The following is a 24,370-nucleotide window of genomic DNA, read 5'->3' as shown; positions in this document are numbered from 1 at the left end:
TAATGCCATAGTTTATTCGAAGAGTAACATTGAAGTTTTTACAGAATGTCGAAGATTGCACGGCTGCTTAGTCAATGGTTAAACAATGAATTGTCTTGGATTTTTTATGATTCTCACAGTAATTTTTACTTAATCAAAAATACCATTATTATTATTATTTTTTAAAAATCTATTTACACGTTTTAAGTAAAGACAATGATGATGATTATGATGATTGTGATTGATGATGTTTTTAATGACGATAATAATATTGATGATGACTTTGATGATGATAATGACAACAACTATTATGATGACAATGGCAACAATTATACATTTTTTAAAAGTGTTAAACCACTTTGCTCTAACCAAACAAAGTTTTTGATAGAATTTTAAGTCTGACAATAATTGATTACAATAACAACCATTTAAAGAAACTAGTTTATCACAACTTTTAGTTCTGAATAAAAACTTTTGGGGATGAGACTAAAAAATTAAACTTTGGAGGATGAAACCAAAAAAAAGCAAAAGTAAATTTGTTGTTTTAAAAGTTCGTTTGAAAAAATTATTTCGAGATCTCTCTAAAACAGGAATATTTTTCGAGAAACAAGCAAAACAGTTTTGCAACTTCGCTAAAAGCTTCTTAATGGGGAATTATCAAGAACTCCTAAAGCTCAGCCTTACGTGTTTATATCATGGAAAAAGCTTTAATATCAATATTGAAACATAGTTGATGTCTCAATCAACCAAGTGGTTTTTTAAGTTTGATAAATAAAAGGATTACTTATTAATTGTTGTCTTAATAAGTAATCTTTTTGTTCAGTCAATCTTGGAAAGTATTTGAGGATGACGTACAGTTATCGGGATGTATTCAAGTCTTATCATGATCACCGAGTGGACATCCAAAAAACAACAGATTTATTTTATTTTAATCATTTGAAATGTTCCGAAGTTGTCAAATGAGCCACGTGTGTAGCAGAAAATATCAAGATGAACGCAAATAAATAATCAGTCCACACTAAAGTAATCAGTCTTACTTCAGAAACTATGACGTGCTGATTAAAAACTTAACACGCATTTGAAAACTCTATTGAGACAACTTAATCACACCTTTACCTTGAACATATATTAAAATAAGAAATTTCAACATTTTCTAAGCTTCGTTACAACTCTTTAAATCCCTAACACCCCTTTCACACTTTAGAATAATAATCGCATGCATAATGTTTAACATTTTTAGAATTCGCACTAATGTTAAAATTTATGCCCATTTTTATGCCCCCCTATTATCACCCAGAAAACCATTTTCAAATATGTCAAACAAAAATTCCAAATCTTTATTCGCCTGATATTTTCATCTTTTTATTTTTAGATTTCTTTATTTCCCTATTTCTTGCTCTCGTTTTTGTGAAAATTCGCACAAAAAAGAAAGCTAAAAATAAGAGGAAATTTGAATATTAGAAGAATAAATAGTCATAAGAAATAGTTTTTAAAACTTTAAGACAATTTATTCTTACCATACATATCTAAATAAGAATTATTTTGATCTTTTCTAATCACTATTTTGGTATCAGTTGAAGTTTTGACATCAGTTGTTCTCACCAGGCGTTGAAAAATGAGACGCACCGCCCAATGCATAAAGTACCCAGTGTTTTTATACGGCGGGAAATTTCAAATGCTGGAAATAAAAATAAATACATCATAATAACATTTTTGAAATTTTAAGTTATTGTTACTTCTCAAAAACGTGTTGTACTCTAGTTTCAAATAAAATTGTTGGCAAATTTGATTAGTGTTCTAGGTATGTTCACATTGTTATTTACAATTAAAATCATGCTTTTAAATTGGCAAATAAAATCAAGTCTAGTAAAAATTCAATAAAAACTAAATTCTTCAATTGTTTTTGGCAAAAAAGTACATTACAACTTGACTGAACTCTTAGAATTCAGCAACTCAGCAACAGTGGAAAGTCACAAGAAAGTGTTGAAACTAGAACTAAGAAAAGAAAAACAACTTATCAAGAAGATAAATCGATTACTTGTAAAGCTAAAATGGGTCCATTTATCTCCAGCAGTACTATTAACTAAAATTTTAAATTAAATGTAATGTCACATGATTAGAGTTTCAGCAGATGCTATTTTACTGAGAAGAGCACCCAGAAGCCTTAATTGTTAAAGCCAGAAAATTGTTCCATAAATATCCTGCATAGTAAAGTAAGAAATTGGGCACTGTTGTAAACAGATGAATCTAAGTTTAAATTTTTTGCATCTAATGGTGAGCAGTGTTTACACAGACCCTCAAATAAAGAACTTGGTCCATGGTTCACTAAAAAAACAGTAAAATTTGCTAGAGGAAGCATTACAATGTGTGAATATTTCTCATCATCTATTGTTCTCCCAATCACTTAAAAACAGACACTACGACAGCTGATATTTAGATCAACATACTTGAAGAAAAAAATGCTTTCATATGCTGAAGTTAACATGTGATTGCTTTTGATATTTCAGCAGGATAACAATCCAAAGCATAGAGTTTCTAAATCAATGAGATGACTCCAACATAATGATATAAAACAATTTGATTGGCCATTAAAATCTACAGATTTAAAATTAGTTGAAAATTTGTTAAAAGTTGTGAAAGATGAGCAAAACAAAAAAGATTATTATTAGATTGAGAAAGCAGCATAGTATACTAATCTAGTATCAATATCCCAAGAAAATTGTCAAGGGCATGCTAAAAAGGTTGGGTGCAATTTAAATGAATAAAGGACATGCAATTAAGATTTTTTTTTTTGCATTGTCAATCCATTAACATTTTGAATATAAACAGTGAGTTTTCTGAAATTTTTATTGTATAAAGTTTAATTAATATTTTTATTTTTTCCAATTTAATTCTAACTACTCTTTAAAAAATTAATATTTAGATGAAAACAATCAAAAAGAACTAAATAAATTTTTAAATACATGATGCATAATTCTAAAGTGCATGTGAGAAGAAAAAAAACATCTGATTAAGTCAGTTACTCACAATGAAATGCAATATTTTCCAAAAGTGTTGGTCATGTATTTATTTTTTCATCACTCTATCTAAAAACAACAAAAGATTGCTAATATAGTTTTTAAATTTAATGCTATTTTCTTTATGTTTATAAATTTTTTTAGTAACAATTTTGTTAGAGATGGATAAGAAGTTAGAGAATTGTTAAAATCTTGATTTAGTTGTGTCATCTTGAAGTTGTTTTTAATTATCATCTAATCATCCAATCAAAAGTGATGATCTGCAAATACGCCAATCTATTAAGAGCTACCTGTTTATCATAATTTGTTCTTAAATATAAAAAACACGGTATATGTTAATATGATATCTACTGATAATAGCTAAAATGATTGCAAGAAAATACCATCAAGATTTCAATAGTGACCATCAATGTTTTCAGCTAAAGTGCAAACTTTAAGTTTTCATTCCGTTTATGACAGAAAGATGTAATCCAATTATCTTTTGTTGCAGGGTTTGTGGATTGTTGATTTCTGGTAAAAGTTAAGATAAACCTGAAAAAATCAGAGTATTCTCTGAAATAACTTTTATAACCAGAAAAAAAGCCAGAGTATTTTTTTAAACTGGTTTGCTGAAACAACATCAAAAAGTACATCAAAAAATAGTAACAACAACAACATGCAAATATTTGATACATGCCTTCTGAGTTAACATTTTGTCAATAAATACTTTTGCATCATGTCAATTTATACCTTTTATTTTCTATTATTTATATATCTATAGTGTTTATGTAGACAAGTAATTTATTTTAAAAGTTTTTTTCAGGCATTTACTAAAGCAAGCAGTGATGGGAGTGGTGAGTTGGTCTTGCTTTTTTAAAATTTATCACTATGATCACAAATAACTTTAAACTTCTATTTCAATTTTTTTTTTTACCCTTTTTGTGTATTTTCTTTAATCAGATAGGTATATAGCATCTGTTGATGCCTACCAGCAAACTAATACCGGACAAGTACCTCAATTTAAAGACTATGAAGGTACTACAGATTTATCTACTTGCATAACAATTTGTGGATGCAAAAGTTATCCTGTTGCTGCTTTTGATAATGGGACAAACAGCTGTTACTGTGGAGAAATGCTAACTGATCCATGTAAAACAGACACATGTATTTCAGTAAGATAAGTTGTGTGTTAGTATAGCTATTATAAAGAAAAACTTTATTAATATTGTACATACATTTTTTTGTAGTAGTTTTGTTATATTGTGCCATCATCTATACCTGTACATGTGACTTGTTTAAGTGTTTTTAAGATTTTTTAAATGAAGTTTTATAGTGTAAGATTTTTTTAAGGTGCTTTATAGTATAAGTTTTTTTTAAATACACTTAAGTGTGCAAGATTTTTTGATTTTTCTCTACCTACTTACTATTTTTTTCCATGTTAAAAAATTGGTTCTTTTAACAAACATCTTAATTTTTTTTTCCTAAAGATTTATAATTCTGATGGTTTCACAATTTCATTTGCTTCTACAACACCTTCAAATGTTTACGTAAATGAACCATTTGATGTTGCAGCCCAATCATCTGATAATGTAGAAAAATTTGGTTTATTAATAAATGAAAGACTTGCTGTATATCCATCAAAGTTAATGCCATCAGTTAAAATTGGGATGCCAGGGAACTACTCCATGGTTGTTGAAGCAAATGGTAAGAGGTTCAAAGTTAAAAAAGAAAATAAGTTTCAAACTAATTTTTATTATTCTTTTAGTTTTATTTTTGTTACAAACCTTCATTTCTTTTTTTCTTTTCTTTTCTTTACCATATTTGATTTCTTGTTTTGTTTTATTATTATTAGCTTTTTATGGATGTCCTAGTGAAGTACAGAACTTTGTTGTTGAAGTTGGAAGCACTTCATGTTCTTTTATCACTCCATCTCAGTTCAAATCCCGAGTAAATACAACCTTCAATATGTTTCTTGATCTTACTGGCCCAGATGATTTGCCACTGTTGATTATTAGACTATTCAATGGAAGCACTGATAATCAAATTGCTGAATATTCATACACAGATCCTTCAGGTTTTAGTGGAGTATTTTACTTAAAAAAAACAAGATTTTTTTTTTAAACCACAAAAACCTTCTTAAAATTTTTAATTTTTAATGAAACAAATGTTTGTTTTAAAACTTCTTTAGCTTCAACTTATGTGGAAATTGGTGGGAACAGTGAAACAAATCGTTATCAAACTTACAATTTAACATTCAGTGAAAACAAACGCACTGCCGTTATTGTCAGTCTCAATCATCTGATATCATCTTCAGGAATAGTAACAGGATTTAGTGCTCATATCACAAAACCTGGTGGAATTAGATTTTTGGTAAGATGATTGTTTCTTATAGGTTTGCAGCAGCTAATTTATTACATTTAATGAATCATCAACCATTTTAAGTTCATCAGAATGCTTACCAATTTGAGTTAATGTTTCATGATAAATTCTGAGTTTACATCATCAAATTGATTAAAGTAAATATCTGATTAATCATCTGAGAATCAGAAGCTTATAAATATGTTGTAAGCTATTAATGTCATACTAGATTACACTTTTTTCAACTTATTATTTTACAAAAAATTACTCCAATTTGTGATTCTTGGTTTGTAAAAGATTTTTTATTAGAAAACTTTGTACTCAATCCTATGTTTATAAAGCTTTGTACCTCAATGCTATGTTTAGAAAATGGAAACATTTCTTAATTGTTAAACTCTTGATGACTTCCAGCTTTGAAAACAATGAAGTTGTTCAGAACTGAATGTTTGTTAAGTCTTGGTTTTAAAAACCATTTGTAAAATCAATTGTAAAATCAATTTGTAAAATCAATTGTAAACTTACCACCAACACTTAAACTTTGATTTCAGTTTAGGTTGTTTTTCCTTTTTCCAGCTACAACATTTTTAATGCAACGTTTTACTCCACATCAGCTAAAGTCATAACTTTTGGTTATTCTATCAAAATAACACAGATGAACAACAGCAAAAAAATCTTTTTTTCATCATGAATAAAATTAACCTTTTTAAGATCAGTTTTTCTTGTTGATTGTAAATTTGTAATTGGTTTAATTGAGGCCCAACAAAAATATATCACTTCAACTGCTGAAAACCTTTTGGGTTTGTTTTGAACATTTTTTTTCATCTGCATCGAGATTTCATCTGCATTTCATAATGGATCAAGTTTCTTTCAAATTAGTAGATTACTCTACGTTTTGTTTTTAGATTTTGGAGCCAGCATGTGAAAAAACCACTTCAGGATCTGCAAGAAAAATGTGTTACCTTTCCAAAAAGTGTGTAGCATCTTCCGATACGTGTCCTCAATATTTCAACACTTTTTATCCGTCAGCAGCAACTGATAATTTTTATCCTGATTGGATACAATTTGGTCCTTCAAACACAAATCTACCAACTAATTTGGTTCTTCGTACAGTTTCTGATATTATGTTTAGAGTGGTTTATAGTTTCTCAGTCAATGCAACAGTCTTAGGTAAAGAGTAAATGTCATTTTTTAGGTAAAATTGTCAGACATTCATACTTTATGCTGCTTTATGTTTGAAAGAAAACAAACCTATCATAAGTGAAGTTTTTTGTGCAAATTCTTTTTTATGCAAGTTTATGTTTTAGGTCATAATGATTTTGATGTACCTGATAATGAGCAGTTTTCAACATCACCTGGTCAATTTCTAGCATGGATGCCTGATTACAGCAACAGCACACCTGGAGACATTGCATACAATTCAATTGATTCTGCAAGTCAGTTCCAATCAATCCATTATGATGAAATATTTGATGTTTTCTTTAACGAGACTTTTGATGATAATTCTGCCTATCTTTCTCCTATTACCATATCAAACACAGAACATATGATCAGTTTATATCTGGAAATCCCTTCCACATATTTGGTAGAAGTTTCAGGTATTAGTCTTTTATTGCATTTTTTAAATTTTTATATCAAGTAGTCCTTTTTTTCAACCTTTCAGTTTTCTGTAAATTACCTCTACATATTTGATAAAAGTATCTGGTATAATTTCCTGGAAGTTCTTCTTCCATATTTAGTAAAAACATGTCTGTTTTACTTTTTATATAACAAAATTCATTCTCTCTGAATATTTACATTGAAAGGGCTTTAACGTGAAAGGATATAATGTGAAGCAGATTTTTTATATTTTTTCAAATTTTGATCCTATCTCATAATTTAACATACATACAAAAAAATAAAACATAATAAAAAACAAAATATAATAAAATTTAATGGTAATCCTTGTTTGACATATTTTAAACACCTCAATAGTTGTATTCAAAATAAAGTATATGCAATAGATTTTGATTTAAAATACTTACACATATAAATTGTATACATATAAAATCATTAAACTATGGAAGATCATGTAAAATCATATTGAATCATACACAATCATATACAATCATATATTTCATATAGAGTCATTTACAGTCATATTAAATCATATGCAACCATATAAAATACTAATAAACATTATAGCAGTTGTTGTGAAATAAGATCTGTTGCAATTTTAGCTGATAATCCTGATGGAACTGATTTTATTGCACAAGCTTTTGTAAAAGATTCAGATAATATTGAGAACTTGATATGCGAAGGAATAACTTCTATTGTTACAGACATAAGAAATTTAACACTGTCTACCTCAGATTTGTCTACAAGTGTATTAACTGACACAGTTGTTGTTTTTAATGTTAGTGGATTTGGAATTGCAAAGGCAAAGTATGATTTTATTTTTCCGGTTTTCATACCAATATTTTATTTTAATATTTAAAATTTAATGGAACAGTAAAAATGGGAACAAAAATTAGAAATAAAAAACAAATTTATACACTTAACACTGACAAAGGTTTTAACAAGATTAAAATTTATAATATTTGTTAAACAGTTGATAAAGTTTTAAATATTTTTAGTTAAAATATTTGTTATCTTATGATTAAGAAACTTCTGATTTTAAGTTCTTAGTTTTCTAAATTGATTTAAATATTTTTTATTACATTTAAATTGTTTATTTTCATATACAGTTTACTTAAATAAAGCTACTTTATTTTAGTTATGCTGTATATTGGGATGAAGATATTGTAAAGAAAACTGGAGTATATGATGAGATATTTAATAGCTCAGAATTTGAGCACTCATTTTCTAAGCCTGGATCATACAATGTTACAGTGAAAGCTTTTACTGAATTGAGTTTTAAAATAACTAATTTTACATTAAATGTTATTTGTGGTCTAAGTACGCCTTCTTTTTTTAACACAAATGAAGATCCCATTAAGGCAAATGAAGAAATTAATCCTGTAAAAAAAACTGATACTGAAATCAGTATTGATGTCGCTTTTACTGGGTGTGGTATGATCACAATCAATTATTATCTCGAAAGTGACATTCTGCAAACTAATGGAAGTTCTTTCTTATGGCTGAGTGATAGTTCAATATTTGTTATTAGATCAAATGAGTTCCAAACACAAGCGCAAAACATCAATGTCACTGTCTGTGCCACCAATAACATAGAAGTTCATTGCCTCAATGATATAGGCTATGTAGAGGAAGTGATTGAGAATTTCAATTTGATTGTTACAACAATGGAAACCAATGTGAGTGGACTCCTAAATATTTCTAGTAAAACAAAAGGTACAAATAAGACATACTGTATTGAATGGGGAGATGGAAACTCAACTTGCACCAATGGAACTTACAATGTTGAATCCATAGAACACACTTATACTAGGCCTGGAAACTACACAATATTTGCTCTTGCTTTTAACAGAGTTAGCCGAATGAACTTAACTGTTCAGCAAGAAGTACAAGACAGAATATCAGGGTGTAAAATTTCAGCTAATCCTACTATTTTTAAGGAAATAACTTATGTTACTTTAGGTATTGAAAATGGTACTGGAATATCTCTAGTTTTAGATTGGGGAAATGGCAGAAAAAATTTAATTAACAATTTTGATATTTCTTTTAATGATTCAACAAGCTTTCCGAGTAGTTTATTAGGTTTCAAAGGTTTTGCATCTTTTAAATACTTAGTAAAACATGACTACAACATTTGCTTATCTCTTACTAATGATATCAGTAATGATTCATGCTGTGTCGTTGCTATTGTAGAGGATGAGATTATGGAACTTAATATCAGTTTGGCTCAAGAATTCCAAGGTACAAATAAAACTGATTGGATTGAAGAAAATGAGACTCTCTCATTAACTTCTGAACACAGCATTATGGCTGGGCGTATAGTTTACTTGGTAAACTTAGGAAATGAAACTGTGTTTAATACTACCAACTCTGTTGTAAATGTATCATATACACCTTGGAAATTGTGCTACAATTATTCAGTGGTTGCCACAAATCCTGTTTCTATAGCATCAGACTGGATGAATCTTTGTGTGCAACGTCCTTTATATCCTATAAACTCCACTGGGTTTGTTCATGCTCCAGAAAACTCCACAGAAGAAATGTCAATCAAGTTCACATTCTCTTCAGGAAACTATTTTGATTGCTATTTTAACTTCAGTGATGAAAGTGAAAATAGTATATCTCAAGTTAGTTATACAGACTTTGTTGGTCCAATAGGTTTTATAGAGACAAAGCATAAGTTTAAAGCTGGTGAATACAATGTAACACTTTCATGCACAAATCGTTTGTATGATTTCTTTTCATCCACAGTTGTTTTATCACAAAACCCAATTAACAAACCATATCTTGAAATTAGCGCTCTATGCTACAACGATAGTATAGTTAGTGAAGTTCAGCTTACAACAGATCCTCCAGGAGTTATGAGTGCTGCATGTAACATCTATGTAAAAATAGATGAGCAGTCAGGTTCTAGTGTCAATGAAAGTGGATTTCTGATTATTAATGGAAAAAATAAAGGATCTTTCTTTGCAGACAACCATACTATTGAGTTCAAAAGTAAGTTATGGTCAGGTGCAAGTGTTTATAGTACAGATGTTTGCATCAATACAACTAATAAGGTGAGCACTGATCTCACCTGTAAATCCATAAAAATGGTTTCACCTGTTTTATCTGTTCAAGTGACTGTTGAGAGTGGTAGGCATTCAGTTGGTGTGCCAATACAATTTACTGCAAATTTCCCAACTCCCATTCCTGGAGACCTATGTTTGGAAATTGACTTTAATGATAATACTCCTTCGCAACTTTATGGTGGAACAAATTGTAAAAATGCTTTGGGATTACTGAAAATTCCTTTTATTCTAAGTTATCAGTATAAAAAAGTTGGCATTTATTCTGTAACATTTAAAGCTAGTAATCAAATTTCATCTGTAACTGAGACAACATTGATTCGTGTGCTTGATGCTCCCTGCTCAGCCCCATATATAGAGATAACTAGTTCTGCTGCTAATAGTGAGGATGCTTTGAATGACAATCAAAAGGCCTACTTCTTCAAATGCAAAAACACAACATTTAAGCATATTATGCGAAGGAATTGCTCTCGGGATTTTGCAACATTAACTAAAAGTATTGTTTTAGAATACAAAGTAAACAACGATACATGGCTTAAAGTTGTTGATGAAAGTTTAGGTGAGTTTAGTTTTTTTTAAGTCTTTAAAAGTTTTAATTTCTTATTATTAATGCTTTAAAATGAGAAAATATATTTGTGTTTTGTAAGAAATTGGCTTAGAATCCTGTTTTATAAGGAAGTTTTTTTTTACACATGATGCAAAGTTCCAAAAAATTTACCAATCAAAATACATCCCTTCTGTCAAAAATAAGAACTACTGTTTATTATATTAATTTTTTTTAAATAAAAAGTTGAATTAGGTGTTTTTTAAAGTTTTTAGTAATAGGGTTCTTAAAATAGTTTTTATGTAATAGGGTTAAATAGGGTTATAATTACCAGTTTAATTGTCAGTAATTGCTTTTTATCTTTATAACTTTTTTTCTAATGTAGATAAACAGTACATCCTTGTGAGAAAAACTCTAGAAAGGTATGGTGTTTACAGACTTACTTACATTGGGCAAATGGTAGACAGTCGTTCATTGGAACTTATTGATGATACAACATCTAAAAAAATCGGCTACTTTAAGATTGTACCTTGTCCATTAAGAATTGTTGTTGATGGTGGTTATGAGAAAACATTTCAACGAGGTGGTGGTAAGTTAAAGTAATTATTTAAGCAAAAATAATTACTTAACTGTAATAAAAAAATGTTGATTTTGATAGTGTAGTGATGAAAAATGCTTTTGAACATCTTTGCATTCCTTAATGTAACACAATTTTTGCAATATGATTGGTATATTACTAACATAGGCAGTCTGCTGACACACCCTATAAGAATAATCTACAATTGAAATAACTCATAACAGCTTTATTTTAACCCTATGCTCAAGCTGCTCATCTCAACTAAAAAGTTACTTTAATTCTGATGTGTCTAAACACATCAATAAATTCTGATGTGTTTATAAACTCACCAAAAACAGTTTCTGATGTATATGAACACATCGAAAACAGCAATTTTTTTAGTTAATAATAAAAAGTAACATTTACCAGAAGATTTATGTAAATTTTTTTTAAAAATATAACTTTTATAAAAATGCTAATATTTGAGATTTTTATAAATATGTCTTTATATAAGCAAAATTTAATTGCTGACTTTTTAATAAATGAGTATATCCATATTTACACCCATATTTAGAAATTATTATTGATGCAACACGAAGTTATGATCCTGATGATGATAAAGCAAATATAAAGGCAGACTGGTTCTGTGGTCGCAGCGATGCCTTTAAGGGGGTAGATGTAAACAGTATTACAGAGAAAATAAGTTACCCTGTTGTTGATCTTTCCAAATATACTGAAGAAATGTTCCCTTCAAAAGGATGCTTCTCAAACTCTGTGGAGTCAACAGCTTTATTGAATGATAAAGGTAATTTTAAAACTCTCTACTTATGATGGTCAGTGATCTGAGGGATAACATTTACCTTTAAATGGATTTATTTAAATACTTTAATTGGCATTTAACTGTTATTCAATTAAATTATTATTATATTATTAAATTATTTTTATATTATTATATTTAATAAAATTATTCTTAAATAATTAAGGTGTTAAAATTACCTTCATTTAACTTTAGCATAAAATTTTGTTGATTGATAATCTAAAAAAATTTTTTGACTTTTTAGGATTAATGTCATTGAAACTTGTCCTTATATCTGATTATTTATGGCATTTTTGTTATGATCTTCGCTTACGAATCATGAAGATAAATGATGAGTTCAAGCGTCAATCCATAAGAGATATAACAATATGTTTAAAATTAAATGACTCTTTTCTAGTATCAGTCAAGTGAGAGCTCTTCCTTTCTTTTTTTTTTTCTTTAAAATTGATTGTTACAAAATGGTACTGTTTTATTTTTAAATTTACAGTTTTCTTTGTACCTTTTTAAATTTGCATTTTTTTTTTTTTGCACCTTTTGGGTAACTATGGAAACCATGGAAAGATTTACAGATTTCAATTATTTTAATTTAAATGATAAACTTTTTTTATTAGATTCCTTTTTTTTTTTTTTTTTTTATTAAAATCATACAATTATTTATTAAATTGCTATTAAAAATTTTGATTAAAAATTTTGATTAAAAAATTTAACTAGTTTTACAGAAATATATGTAAGCTATTAATACATAGTACATGATGAACCCAAATCTCTTAAAATTATATTTTTGATTAAAAGTATATTTTCTTAACTGTTGAACTTTTTACTTGCTTTAAAATATTTTACTTATACTAACATGGTAATTATTTTAAATATATTTATTAACACACTACTATCAGTTTATTTTTAAGTAGAAAAAGTGAAATGTGCTACTAACTATAATTAGTCCCATATCTATTGCACCCCCTCAACCCTGGCAAGGGAAGCCTGTAAGAAAAATGGGGTCATTTTGGGATCTAATAAATTTAAGTTTTATATACTATAATTATATAAAATAAAGCAATCAAAGCTTGTTGAAATAGATTGGTGCTTTATAGTGTTTGGGCCAAAGTAACCTGTTAAAATTTGAGGCAAAAGATACCTGTAAACTCCCACATTAGTGATATCATAATGGTCTGGATCAAATCTGTAATTAATTTTTTTTTCTTCTTTTTAGATGTGAGCAGAACTGTGATGATTTAGTTAATCCAAACTCAAAATTGTCTTTAAGTTCATTAGTTTTAAACAAAGGCAATGGTATACAAATGACTTATAATTGGCAAGTTTTCCGTATGTTGCAAGGTGACATAAGTTCTACCTACGAAGATATTACAGATGAGCTTTGTGCTGCTAACAAATCAACAACAGGCTTTGACAAACGCAATTTTGTTCTTCTCCCTAATTCTTTAAATTCAAGTTAGTTTTTCTAAATTTATATTAATTTATAAAAGTTATCTTTTAATATGCAAAGGTACATTGTGAAATTTTACTTCCATGATGTAAAATGACAAATTTTAAGGAAAAGACAAATATTAATTTTTTTTTTCAATTTTATATGCTGCCATTAATTGTACTATTAAACAGCAACTAATTTAAAAATCATTTAGTTATATTACTATATACTGCACTGTATTTTATTGCACTACATACGCTACATTGAGTAAAACTCTTGGGTACACAAGTGTACTAAACTAATCATGTAGTTTACATTTATTTCTCAGCATACAGATATAAGTTTCGAGTTAATGCATCATGTAATAGCTGTGAAAAGTCATCAGGTGCTGGAGCAGAAATTAAAGATGTAAACAGTCCTCCAGATGTATCAAAAGCAACATGTAAGGTAAGCCCACCAACTGGAGTGGCAGCACAGACAGATTTTATAATTACTTGTTTTGGAGTCGAAGATGAGCAATTGCCACTTTTTTATGGTTTTGAATTCAATTGCAATGACACATGGGCTCTGTTAACTATATCTACATCAGGTAACCTAACACTAGTGCTCTTAATAAGATCTTTGGTGCTTTTAATAAGATCTTTCATGTTTGTAAAGATTGTTCCTTAATTCTTTTTTGTTATTTAAAAAGTGCAAAGATTTATTAGAAATATTTTTAAAAAGTGTCATTTTAAGAGTTTTTGTCATGGTTTTCAATTTCTTCACACCTTTTTTTGGGGTAGCACTTTTAAGCTCTAAAAAATGTTTTTTGACTGATTCATAATTCAGATACGTTATGAAACTCAAAATTGCTTTGTTATCCTGGTCCATAGATACTAAATATGATCTTTATTGATAAGTTTTTTGTTTAAAAAATTTTGGTCTGCTCACTTTAATAGAACTTAAAAGTAGTTGACATTTTTTGTTGTTGTTGTTCAAGTTAAAAGCTCCTACTGAGATTCTATCAATTAAAGTTGTTTTGTAATTAAGCTTTTTTTCCAGAATTCCTAAAAAATCATTAGAAAATATCAGTTGATTTTGACTACTAATCATAACTTTATGCCAATATAATAAATTGCTCAAAAATTAACCTTTGGGTATCTAAGTATAAAAACATTTGAATATCTAACTATACAAACACTCGAGTATCTAAGTATACAAAGATTCAAGTATCTAGGTATACAAATAAATGAAATATTTGGCTAAATATATATATATATATATATATATATATATATATATATATATATATATATATATATATATATATATATATATATATATATATATATATATATATATATATATATATAAAGAGGTATCTTAATTTATAAGATTTTTTCAAAAGAAATTTTAAAGGCTTTAATTTTTTTTTTTTTTTTTCTGTTGTTTAAAGGTTATTTGTTTCTTTTTTTGTTTTTTTTCATTCTTTTGTAATTTTAATTTTATGTTTCAGATACCTTTTTTTTCTGGTAAATTTTTCTGTTATTTTCTTACTTTAAATTCTAGCAAGTATCTTAGCAGAATTCTATAATACTATTTTAGAAGTTTCTGTGCCTTTTAAGACTTTGTTTGTATAAACTTTTTAAAACCTTGTTTTTTAAAAAAATTTATAAATTTGTAATTTGTATGATTTCTGTTAATGCGTTCTGTTTAGTTAATTGGTGTAAAATAAGTTTTTAAAAACACAATTCACAAACTTTTCATAATTAATTTTTTCATATTGTTTACAGCCTTTTCTCATCTTCAACAAGTTTGTTAACACCATTTCTTTAAAACTTAGGTGTTTGCTTATGACACAATAGTTTACACCATAGTTATTGTATCATAACTATTAGAAAGACAGAAATTTTAGAAATAAATTATAAGGTCTGAAGTCTCATTGCTGTTGAATGTAATACCATATGTTTAATTGGTGAGAAATTTAAAACAATATTCAGACAGACTGAGTTGAACTTTGCCAGTTGAGCTTCTATATAACTGTTACAACTTGAGTTGTGTAAGGTCTAAAAGTATTGTGCTACAGAATCAGCTGGCCAATCAGAAGACTGGAAGATCATATTGCTTTTGTTAAATAGTCTTATTTAAACAACACAGTTGGGGTGTATAAAGGTTGCATTTACCTATGTTTTTTTTTAAGCATTTTTGTAAGAGATGCATCATCCCAATCATACTACATACAAATCATGCTCTTCAAAGGTTGAAGATCCTGTTTCCTATGAGGTGTTGCTGGCATGTTGCACCTCTCCTTTGTTTTATTTTGAAATAAACAATTTTCTTTAGATTATCTTGCTTAAGGTTCTCAAGGATCTTGGTTAACAGAACATTGCAGCAATCATTTTGTAAAAATATAACATTGTTAAAAATTGAGTAAAAAGATTTTATCAATGATTGAAGATTTTTATCTTATAATAAACAAGACTTTGAAAAAACCTTGATAAGATCTTTTATATTAAATAAAAAATCTTTGAAAAGTAAGATCTTATTAAATACAAAATCTTTGGATAGAGTAGATTTTAAATTTAAATCATAAGTTCCCTGTATAATACCTGCCAAAAATCATAAAAGAAATGCAGTAAAGAGTTTGATAACATTTAGTAAATACAAAAAGATCAACATCAAATCATCATAATATCAAATCTTACATAACAAAACACAAGATATTTAAGTTTTAATCTTATATTCTTTATTTTTTTTTTTTTTTCAAATTTTAATAATTTTAACAATTTTGATCAAATATCTTCTATAAACGCCAATACTTTTTATGGTGCGGTTTCCATTTAGTTGGTGTGGTTTCCATTTAGTTTCTAATGTAACAAGTGGCAAATTTAAACTTCCTGTTGGTCATAACACATTCTCTACTGATGCTAATTATTGTTTCCTGAGAGTAAAAGTCCGTGATAGTTATGGAGTCTCATCAGATTATACTCCAACACTTTATGTTCAGGTAATTTAATCTCATTATTATCTATTCCACCTCAATACTCAGATCATTATTCATCTCACCTCATTATTGATCTTATCTCATTTACTCACAGTAAAATAACAATTAACGTTTTGATTTTTCTTTCAGGTTTCTGATGGAAGTAATAGTAAGAGTAAGTCAATGTTTATAATAGTAGATAATAATAAGTATTTCTTTATTTGTTAAATTTTATTATAGAATTTTTATAGTGTTATTTTTTTATTTATCTAAAAAATAAAAATCTAAAGTTTGCAATTTCCTAAATTTTTGTTATTCTGTAATTTTCTTGATGCTATGCATTTGAAATAAAGATTATTTTCACAAAGTTTTAAGTATATTAGAGTGAGTGAATAGAGTTTTAAGCATACTAGTGATAAAATCACCATTTTCTTTTTATTGCGTGAGATCGAAATCTTTATGGAAACACTTTAATTCATTTTATAAAATAAAACCTCTGCAGGAAAAAAGAGATCTGATGAAGATTTATCCATAAAGATGTGTTATGATTTATCAACTGATTATGTTTTGAGTTCGCAGTCTTTAACAGCAAGTTACATCTCCATATTGTCGGAAATGAAAAGTTCACTCTCAGAAAAAGTAAGTAGACGAATGTAAATATAAAAAGATGTGGAAAAAAAACAAAACGGACATCAGTAACTTTCATGTGTTTATATATTTTTTGTTTTATACAGAAACTTTTATTCACTGGTCTATTTTTTTTTTTTTTTTTTTTTTTCATTTTCTGTTATGTTCTACTTAAAATCATTCTATTCAGTTTTAATATTTTTGTTTTTCTTCTGTGGCTCAAGGAACACTAATTTACCTTAATTTGTAAATTTATATTTTTAAAACTTCTATTCTTGAAAATTAATTTTTAATTCATCTAAATGTAATTCTTTTTTGTCTGCAGTTGATTCCTGTACTTTGATAAAGATTGAAAACATTCTTTAAATTTTTTTAGTGTAAAAATTCAATTGAGGAAAAGCTGGTTTCTATCTGGGTTGATACTCCAGACGATGCTAACTTTGTAGTGCATAATATTCTAACTGATGGCAATCATGTAAGTATTACTTTTGTTTTTAACTTGCTTAAAAAATATTTCTTAGTTCTAATACACATTTTATACTCATGGATTGAATATTTTCTATTGAGTTGACATTCATTAAATGTTGGTGAAGGCATTTGAATATTATGTGGTTTTTATTTTTGTCCATAACAATTATCTATTAATCTATATACCTATCTATAATATAGAGCCCAAACTGTTTAATCTATCTTTCAGTTGATTTGAAAATGTCATTAGTAGTCATAATTTTCACCTAAGTTGAGCACACTTAACTGGTTGGATTCAGAGCTGCACCAAACATATCTAATGTAATTTTTTGAAACATCTTTTTCAAGGTTGATGTGCTGATGATCATTTATCAAGTTCACTTTCATTTCAAATTCTAATTAATCATGAGAAGTTTTCATTTTACTTTTGAAGTTTTTAAAATGGATTTAATTTTTTTATATATTTATGTTTGAATCATTTTTTTATTTCTTTCTTTTTTAGACAATAGCATTGAATGCTCTTCAAAATATCGTGAACACAATTTCTATACTGAGCGCAACAGAATTGACTGAAATATCCAATCATATTTTAAGCAAAACTTCTTTGCTTGGAGTATGTAGTTTGTTTTTTTTTTTCATTCTAGATAAGACAATATTCGGAATTCAAGATAAGACAATATTTGAAATTCATTTTAGAATTTGGTTCCAAATTTAATCCAATTTTATTAGAAAGTTAAACATCTTTTAACAGTTAAAATATAATATGAACTACTAATGTAAAATAGTAAAATGTAGTAAAATACTAATGTAAAAAAAAAAATGATTGAAGCTGTTTCAAAGTCTGATGAAAACAAAAAATTAGTATCTGTATCTCTAAATGTTTTACTTTAAATTTAGTGTCTTCTGAAACCTTAAGAATCACTAAAAATAAAGAGGTTCCTAATAACAAATAGTAGTTTTCACAACATATTCTTTCTGGAACTATTTTGTGCCATAAACCATTTTCAATTGTCATAGTCTTAGAATGGTATGATGTTGTATTTAATTAAGAAATATCAGGGGAAAAAAAACTAAATATTTAGAGTCTATATATCAGTAGTTATCAATATTAGTCTTGATATTCTTGCACGTCTGACTAAACAAGTAATTCAATTTAAGCTTATTAAAGTGAGGCTTGGTTAATAAGAAGGTAATATTCTTTACCTTTTTTTCTGCTATAAAAAAAATCATTTATTTCTAGACTTCCTAAAGACGCTTATGTTAAATGCTAAAAAAAAAAAAAAAAAAATAATGGCTCTTACAGATTAGCTATATTTTACCTGTCAAGTATTTGAATGAAATAATTGAACGAAATATTTAAATTCATATTTAAATATTTAAATTCATATTTAGATATTTATATTCATATTTAAATATTTAAATATTGTTTGAATGAAATATTTTAACTCATTTTCAATTGAATTTAAAGATAAGTTTTATTAAAACAAAAATTAATTCTTGAATAGGAGTAAATTTTAAAAAATAAAAATTAAGTTTAGACAAAAAAAATGAATGTTGAACTTCAAAATTTCAGACTCTTTTCCAAATAAAAAAAACTTTGAAATAAAGAAATAATAAAAATTTTATTGAAGCTTCTCTTATTGAGAAGCTTTTTTTTTTTTATCAACATGTGCACTTCTAGAGAAATTATTTTGAAACTTTTAAGGTAAAACATTGGCTTCATAAAAACCATCACTGAAATCATGGCTTTTTGGTTTTGTGGGAAACCATAACATGCACATTCCATTGCATGGAGTAACTAGTGTAGGCGTGAAACACTTAAGTAGTCTATAAAATAAAATACTGCAACAATTTACAATAGCATGAATTAAATTTAAGATTTAGCAGCATTTGCAAACTGTGTTTGTTTTTTTTCTTGTATTTATATTTTCTATTTTTTAAACCTTTTTTTCAGGGCAAAAGTACCATGGAGTTTGCACTAACTTTAGAAAGTAAACTCTGCTCTGCTATTGCTCTAACACTTATTATTGGTGAGCCTGCAGCAAAATCTAGTAATCCTCAAAGTACCATATCTATTGAGCAAATTGAACCTGGTCCCAAAGTCATTGGTGGATTTGACTTACCTGATATAGGTGGAGAGGGTGGTGGTGCTATTGTGAGTGGTTTTCATATTTTAGCATTTGTAAAGTGAAAGATTGTAATAATGACAATGATATTAATGCTAATAATGATTAAACTATGATATTAGGAATTTTACCCTATTAAAGGTATCTAATATTTATGCCATATACATGTCAAAATTTTGCACTTTGAGACAAAACTTTGGAGCCCAAAGATACTGAGGTGACAAAAGATAAAGAAAAAAATCTTTTACTCCCTTAAATAAACCAATAAGGTTTAGTTTAGATTAATGTAATTACCTTCAGCTGTGATCACTATTTCAATCCCAGATCAGAACTTTGAGCAGGTCTTCTTGATGTACTTGTCTTTTAGCCCAGCTAGGCCCAAAATTCTGAGCTGACGAGTTGGTCAGTGTTTGGATTCTGTTGCTTGAAGTCTAAAGGATTAAGTTCAAGAGAGATAGCTGGTTAGATACTTTAAGCCAGAATTTCAGGTGATCAGCAAACCACTCCTGTGTAACATTGGCCTTGTGACACAGAGCTCTAATTTTGCAAGAAAACATAATTTCCCAGCTCAGGATAATTGGCTCAAACCCAAGGAAGGGCATGAGGCTTCAGAACTCTTTCAAAGTAGTTTTGGGCACAGATTTACAGCCCAGAAGGTTTATTATATATTTAGTATATTTGGTCTAGGAATTAATTCGTGCGGTTTTTAATTGAAAATTGAAGGTTTATTTCAAAAACTAAATGGATGAATGCATTAATGAAAATAGTGTCCATCGCTAGTCACTACTTTTGCCCATCTTTCCGGCAATACGAATTCAGTGTCGAAAAAATGCTTCATCCTTAGAAGTGATCCAATCAGAGACCCATTTTTCGATATTTTCTGAAGAAGTGAAGCGCTGTCCAATCAATTAGTTATTCATGCAATCGAACAAGTAGTAGTCAGAAGGAGCAATGTCCGGAGAATACGGCGGGTGGGGTAACACTTCCCATCTGACATTTTCCAAACAGTTTTTGACAGGTTTTGCTACATGTGGTCGAGCGTTATCATGCTGAAAAATGAGTTTATCATGTCTGTTACCCCAATCTGGTCATTTTATGACCAGAGCTTGCTTCAAATGCATTAATTGTCGTCGATAATGTTCTTCATTAATAGTTTCACCAGGTGTCAGAAGCTCATGGAACACCACACCTTTCATATCCCACCATATACACAGCGTAACCTTTGCACAGTGAATATTCCGTTTGGGTTGTGATGGACCTGGTTCACCTGGCTTTACCCAGGCCTTTTTTCGTTTAGGATTCTCATAATAAATCCATTTCTCATCACCAGTAACGATTCGATGCAAAAATCCCTTTCTTTTCTGTCTTTCAAGCAGCAATTCACAAATGGTCTTTCTTCTTTCCACGTCTCTGTCTTTCAATTCATGTGGAACCCAATGAGACATTTTTTTAATCATACCCATGGCTTTGAGGCGTCTAAAAACTGTTGATTGTTCAACTCCTAACGATTTTGCAAGGTCCTCTTGCGTTTGACAAGAATCCTGATCGAGCAATGCTGCCAATTCTGCATCTTCAAATTTTTTCGGCTGTCCTGGTCGCTCTTGGTCTTCCAAACAAAAATCACCACTTTTAAACCGTGCAAACCACTTCTGACACGTTCGCTCAGCTAGAGCATGGTCACCATAAACTTTAACCAAAATACGATGACTTTCGGTAGCACTTTTCTTCATGTTAAAGTAATGAAGAGAAATCCCCGGCAAAAACACTTTATCAGGAACAAAAATCGACATTATCAGTTAAATTAAAAATAGTGTTGTTTACGCTTAAATCAAATGATTTATAATGAAAATGATGCGCAATAACAATGATCTTCGCATGCATGCATGGCTAAACGAAACGCTGAGACAATAAGCTAGTTTCGTAATCCCTTGTCAAACCGCACGAATTAATTCCTAGACCAAATAACTTCACAGCATTTCTGACAGAAATCACTTACCCTCAAGATCTTGGGCCGTGCTTTTGATTGTCAAAGCTGGGTTTGTCTGGATCCTCCTCTTGATCTTGTTGACAAAAGTCCAGTTAACAGTTGAAATAGGCTGCCACTTTCAGGCTTCCTTTCTGTGATCCCACAACTTTCCTTATATTGTAAACAGTCTTTCTGGGGACCTTGAAATCTTGAACAATCTCAGAAACTGATATTCCTGTATGAAAAGCTTTAACAACCTCCACAGCTTTTTAATCCGTCATTCTTTCCGCATAAATGTTTTAAAGGTTTATTTATATTTTTAATATCTTTGAAACTATCAAAATCTTTTGGCAAAAAGTATTTTTTTGGAAAATTGCTTGGTACAATTACAAAACCTGATCAAAGTTGAATGCCAAATTTAAACATGCCTATGGTATTCCTAGTAAATGTTCTATAATATAATCTAACATATGCATTTCATACATTTAAACATATATTATGTCTTTGAAAGTTATTTTCATTTTATAAATCCTTTTTATTTTAGAAACCTCGTTTTAAAAAAATGTTTTTCACCTGAAATTTATAACTTATTACTTTTTATTTAGTTAATTTTTTAATTCAACTAATTGTTAGTTTTTATATAAGAGTAAAAAAATCTTTTTAGAACTCAATTGGAGCAAATCGATATAGTTTTGATAAAGCATCTAGTAATGTTAAAGGGCCTGTGAAGGGATTGTCTCTCACAAATCCTGATGGCTCTCCAAAGTCTGTTAAAAACCTCCCAAAACCAATTTTACTTACTCTTGAAAATACGGAAAAAAAAATTCCAATGAAGAATTTTACTGCATATTGTGAGTTGATGCGTGATATTCATCGTGTTGATGCCACCGTCAATTCTTCAATCATCGTTCTTAATATTTTACCAATGGATGAAAACTTCACTGGATCTTTCTTCCTTTTTATGAACAAAGGTTTTTTTTAAAAATTTTTTTTGATATAATAACTAATAATTGAATTAAATAATCAATGCAATATTTTAGACATTTAAGAAAAAATATATTTACTAAATATGTCTAAAATATTGCAATATGTGAGTGTGAAATAAAGTTTGTAAAAAATAAAGTTCAAGTTTTTTTTTCTTCAAAACATAAAAAGCCACAGTTTGATGTAACATAAAAATTCTTCCTAAAGCCATTTTACCATTTTTTTTTTTTTACTTGACCATTTAGTTCACATTTTACAAACAGTTCTTGTCATATTTATATGAAATGGTTTTGCTACAGTTACATGGACCAACATACATATTAGTGTTTCTATGCTCAAAATTTAATAAAATTTGCAGCATAAAATATTCAATGTAAATATTTGATTTATGATCAGTAGTAATAATGCAAGAATTGTTTTTAAAAGCTGCATTAACTTAAAAAAATTGAGTAAAAAAAAAGTCAAAATTGAGTTTTTTGACCTTTTGTTGAGTAACAAATGATGATGACAAAAAATCCTACAAAAAACTTCAGTTTAGATCAGGAAAAAGAGTGTTGTATTAATTGTATAACATATCTTGCTATAACATACTTTAGGGACAGCTCCATCACTGACTGATAATCAACAGAATTGCACTCTTCCTAATCTTCCCCCATCAGATTGGGATAGTTTACCTCAAGCATCCCAAGAATATTGGGAAAGAGAGAAAAAGTGGAATTGTTATTTCAGTGAGATTGAATTAAACAGAACTGCAGTTGGAGTGTAAGTTACTAAAGTAGAAATGTAAAATAGAAAACTTTTTAAATTTTTGATATTAAATTTTATTACATAACATATAAAGGTTTAATTTTTAAAAATCTTGTTTACTGAGTCATTTACAGCATTTATCAACTTTTGACTACAAGTTAAAATACCTGTATGAATTGTTAAGACAACAAAGATCTTTTAAACTTTAAACAAGGGTTTTCACCAAAAAAACCACAGAAGAGCATTCATTAGATCTTACTAGAAAACTTATTTTATAGTTAAATATCGTTGCTAAGAAGTAATACAATGAGTTTGCATTTTCTTTTTTGCAACTGCTTCTGTGTGATTTACTTTTTCTCACAAGTTTTTTTTTATTCTTTTATTTTAGTTAAGATGATTTATTGCAAATAAAACTAATATAGTTGAAAATAATTCTTCTTTTCGTAAATTGTTTAGATGGTGTGTGGGAGTTATCTACTACAATGATTCTCATCCTTTAGCCAAAGCATTGTTGCCGCTTTCAGCAGCTCCTTCTGATGATAATTGTACTGCTGTGAGGTATTATTTCCAGGCTTATACTCGAGCTTGCTTGTATTGGGATAAAGATATTGGGACGTGGAACACCGATGGATGTGATGTAAACTGTGTTTTTTTTTTTCATTTTTTCTTGCTTTTTTTTTTTTTTTTGTAAATTTGCATTAATGGAAATTTAAAATTTTTTGAATTTAAAATTTTTTTGCTTCCTTTGTTTTCACAAAAGTACTTTTTTTTGAGTTTCAAATTTTTTTCCTTTTTTTACATTATTTGTTTCTTTTTATTTATTAAGACTGTGGAGAATGAAACGAATAGCTATCAAACAGTGTGTGGTTGCACTCACTTGACTGATTTTGGAGGTGGTGGACCAATTGCAACTGCTGAACCATTAGATCTTGGTAATCTTAGAAAGTTCGATTTAAAAAGCAATCCAACAGTCTTCGCAGTTGTCATGGCTTTATTTGGTGTCTACCTTATATTACTTGTATGGGCAAGAAAGAAAGATATAAGAGATTTTGAAAAGGTGATTTTGTTGTTAACATTTACTAATGTAATAATAAAAAATCAATGCAGCATATTTGACATTGCAAGATGGTTG

The 24,370-nt window shown here is 28.4% G+C and overlaps 1 protein-coding gene across 4 annotated transcripts in view; it reads left to right on the top strand.

Moving 5' to 3' along the window:
• LOC145184035 (uncharacterized) overlaps nt 1-24,370 on the top strand; it is a 39,825-nt gene that overhangs the window by 3,761 nt on the left and 11,694 nt on the right. For 2 of the 4 annotated variants that reach the window (XM_090094449.1, XM_090094452.1), the window contains exons 2-25: nt 3,799-3,829; nt 3,936-4,147; nt 4,463-4,679; nt 4,828-5,049; nt 5,164-5,345; nt 6,236-6,500; nt 6,638-6,928; nt 7,550-7,754; nt 8,086-10,574; nt 10,945-11,148; nt 11,690-11,920; nt 12,177-12,339; nt 13,143-13,381; nt 13,687-13,947; nt 16,202-16,344; nt 16,471-16,495; nt 16,823-16,959; nt 17,324-17,422; nt 17,918-18,028; nt 19,370-19,570; nt 22,172-22,478; nt 23,088-23,253; nt 23,695-23,875; nt 24,065-24,295. In XM_090094449.1, the coding sequence (XP_089950575.1) occupies nt 3,799-3,829; nt 3,936-4,147; nt 4,463-4,679; nt 4,828-5,049; nt 5,164-5,345; nt 6,236-6,500; nt 6,638-6,928; nt 7,550-7,754; nt 8,086-10,574; nt 10,945-11,148; nt 11,690-11,920; nt 12,177-12,339; nt 13,143-13,381; nt 13,687-13,947; nt 16,202-16,344; nt 16,471-16,495; nt 16,823-16,959; nt 17,324-17,422; nt 17,918-18,028; nt 19,370-19,570; nt 22,172-22,478; nt 23,088-23,253; nt 23,695-23,875; nt 24,065-24,295 (6,813 nt within the window). Of the gene's footprint in view, nt 1; nt 119-1,635; nt 1,781-3,798; nt 3,830-3,935; nt 4,148-4,462; nt 4,680-4,827; nt 5,050-5,163; nt 5,346-6,235; nt 6,501-6,637; nt 6,929-7,549; nt 7,755-8,085; nt 10,575-10,944; nt 11,149-11,689; nt 11,921-12,176; nt 12,340-13,142; nt 13,382-13,686; nt 13,948-16,201; nt 16,345-16,470; nt 16,496-16,822; nt 16,960-17,323; nt 17,423-17,917; nt 18,029-19,369; nt 19,571-22,171; nt 22,479-23,087; nt 23,254-23,694; nt 23,876-24,064; nt 24,296-24,370 lie in introns of those variants that run through there. The other 2 variants (XM_090094450.1, XM_090094451.1) reach the window with 2 other exon arrangements.

This window comes from Hydra viridissima, unplaced genomic scaffold (assembly GCF_058129835.1).
Source record: "Hydra viridissima isolate aposymbiotic clone 2 unplaced genomic scaffold, HvirCarnegie_v1 scaffold_7, whole genome shotgun sequence".
In the NCBI taxonomy this organism is placed as follows: Eukaryota; Metazoa; Cnidaria; class Hydrozoa; order Anthoathecata; family Hydridae; genus Hydra; species Hydra viridissima.
This window is presented reverse-complemented; position numbering and strand designations above follow the sequence as displayed.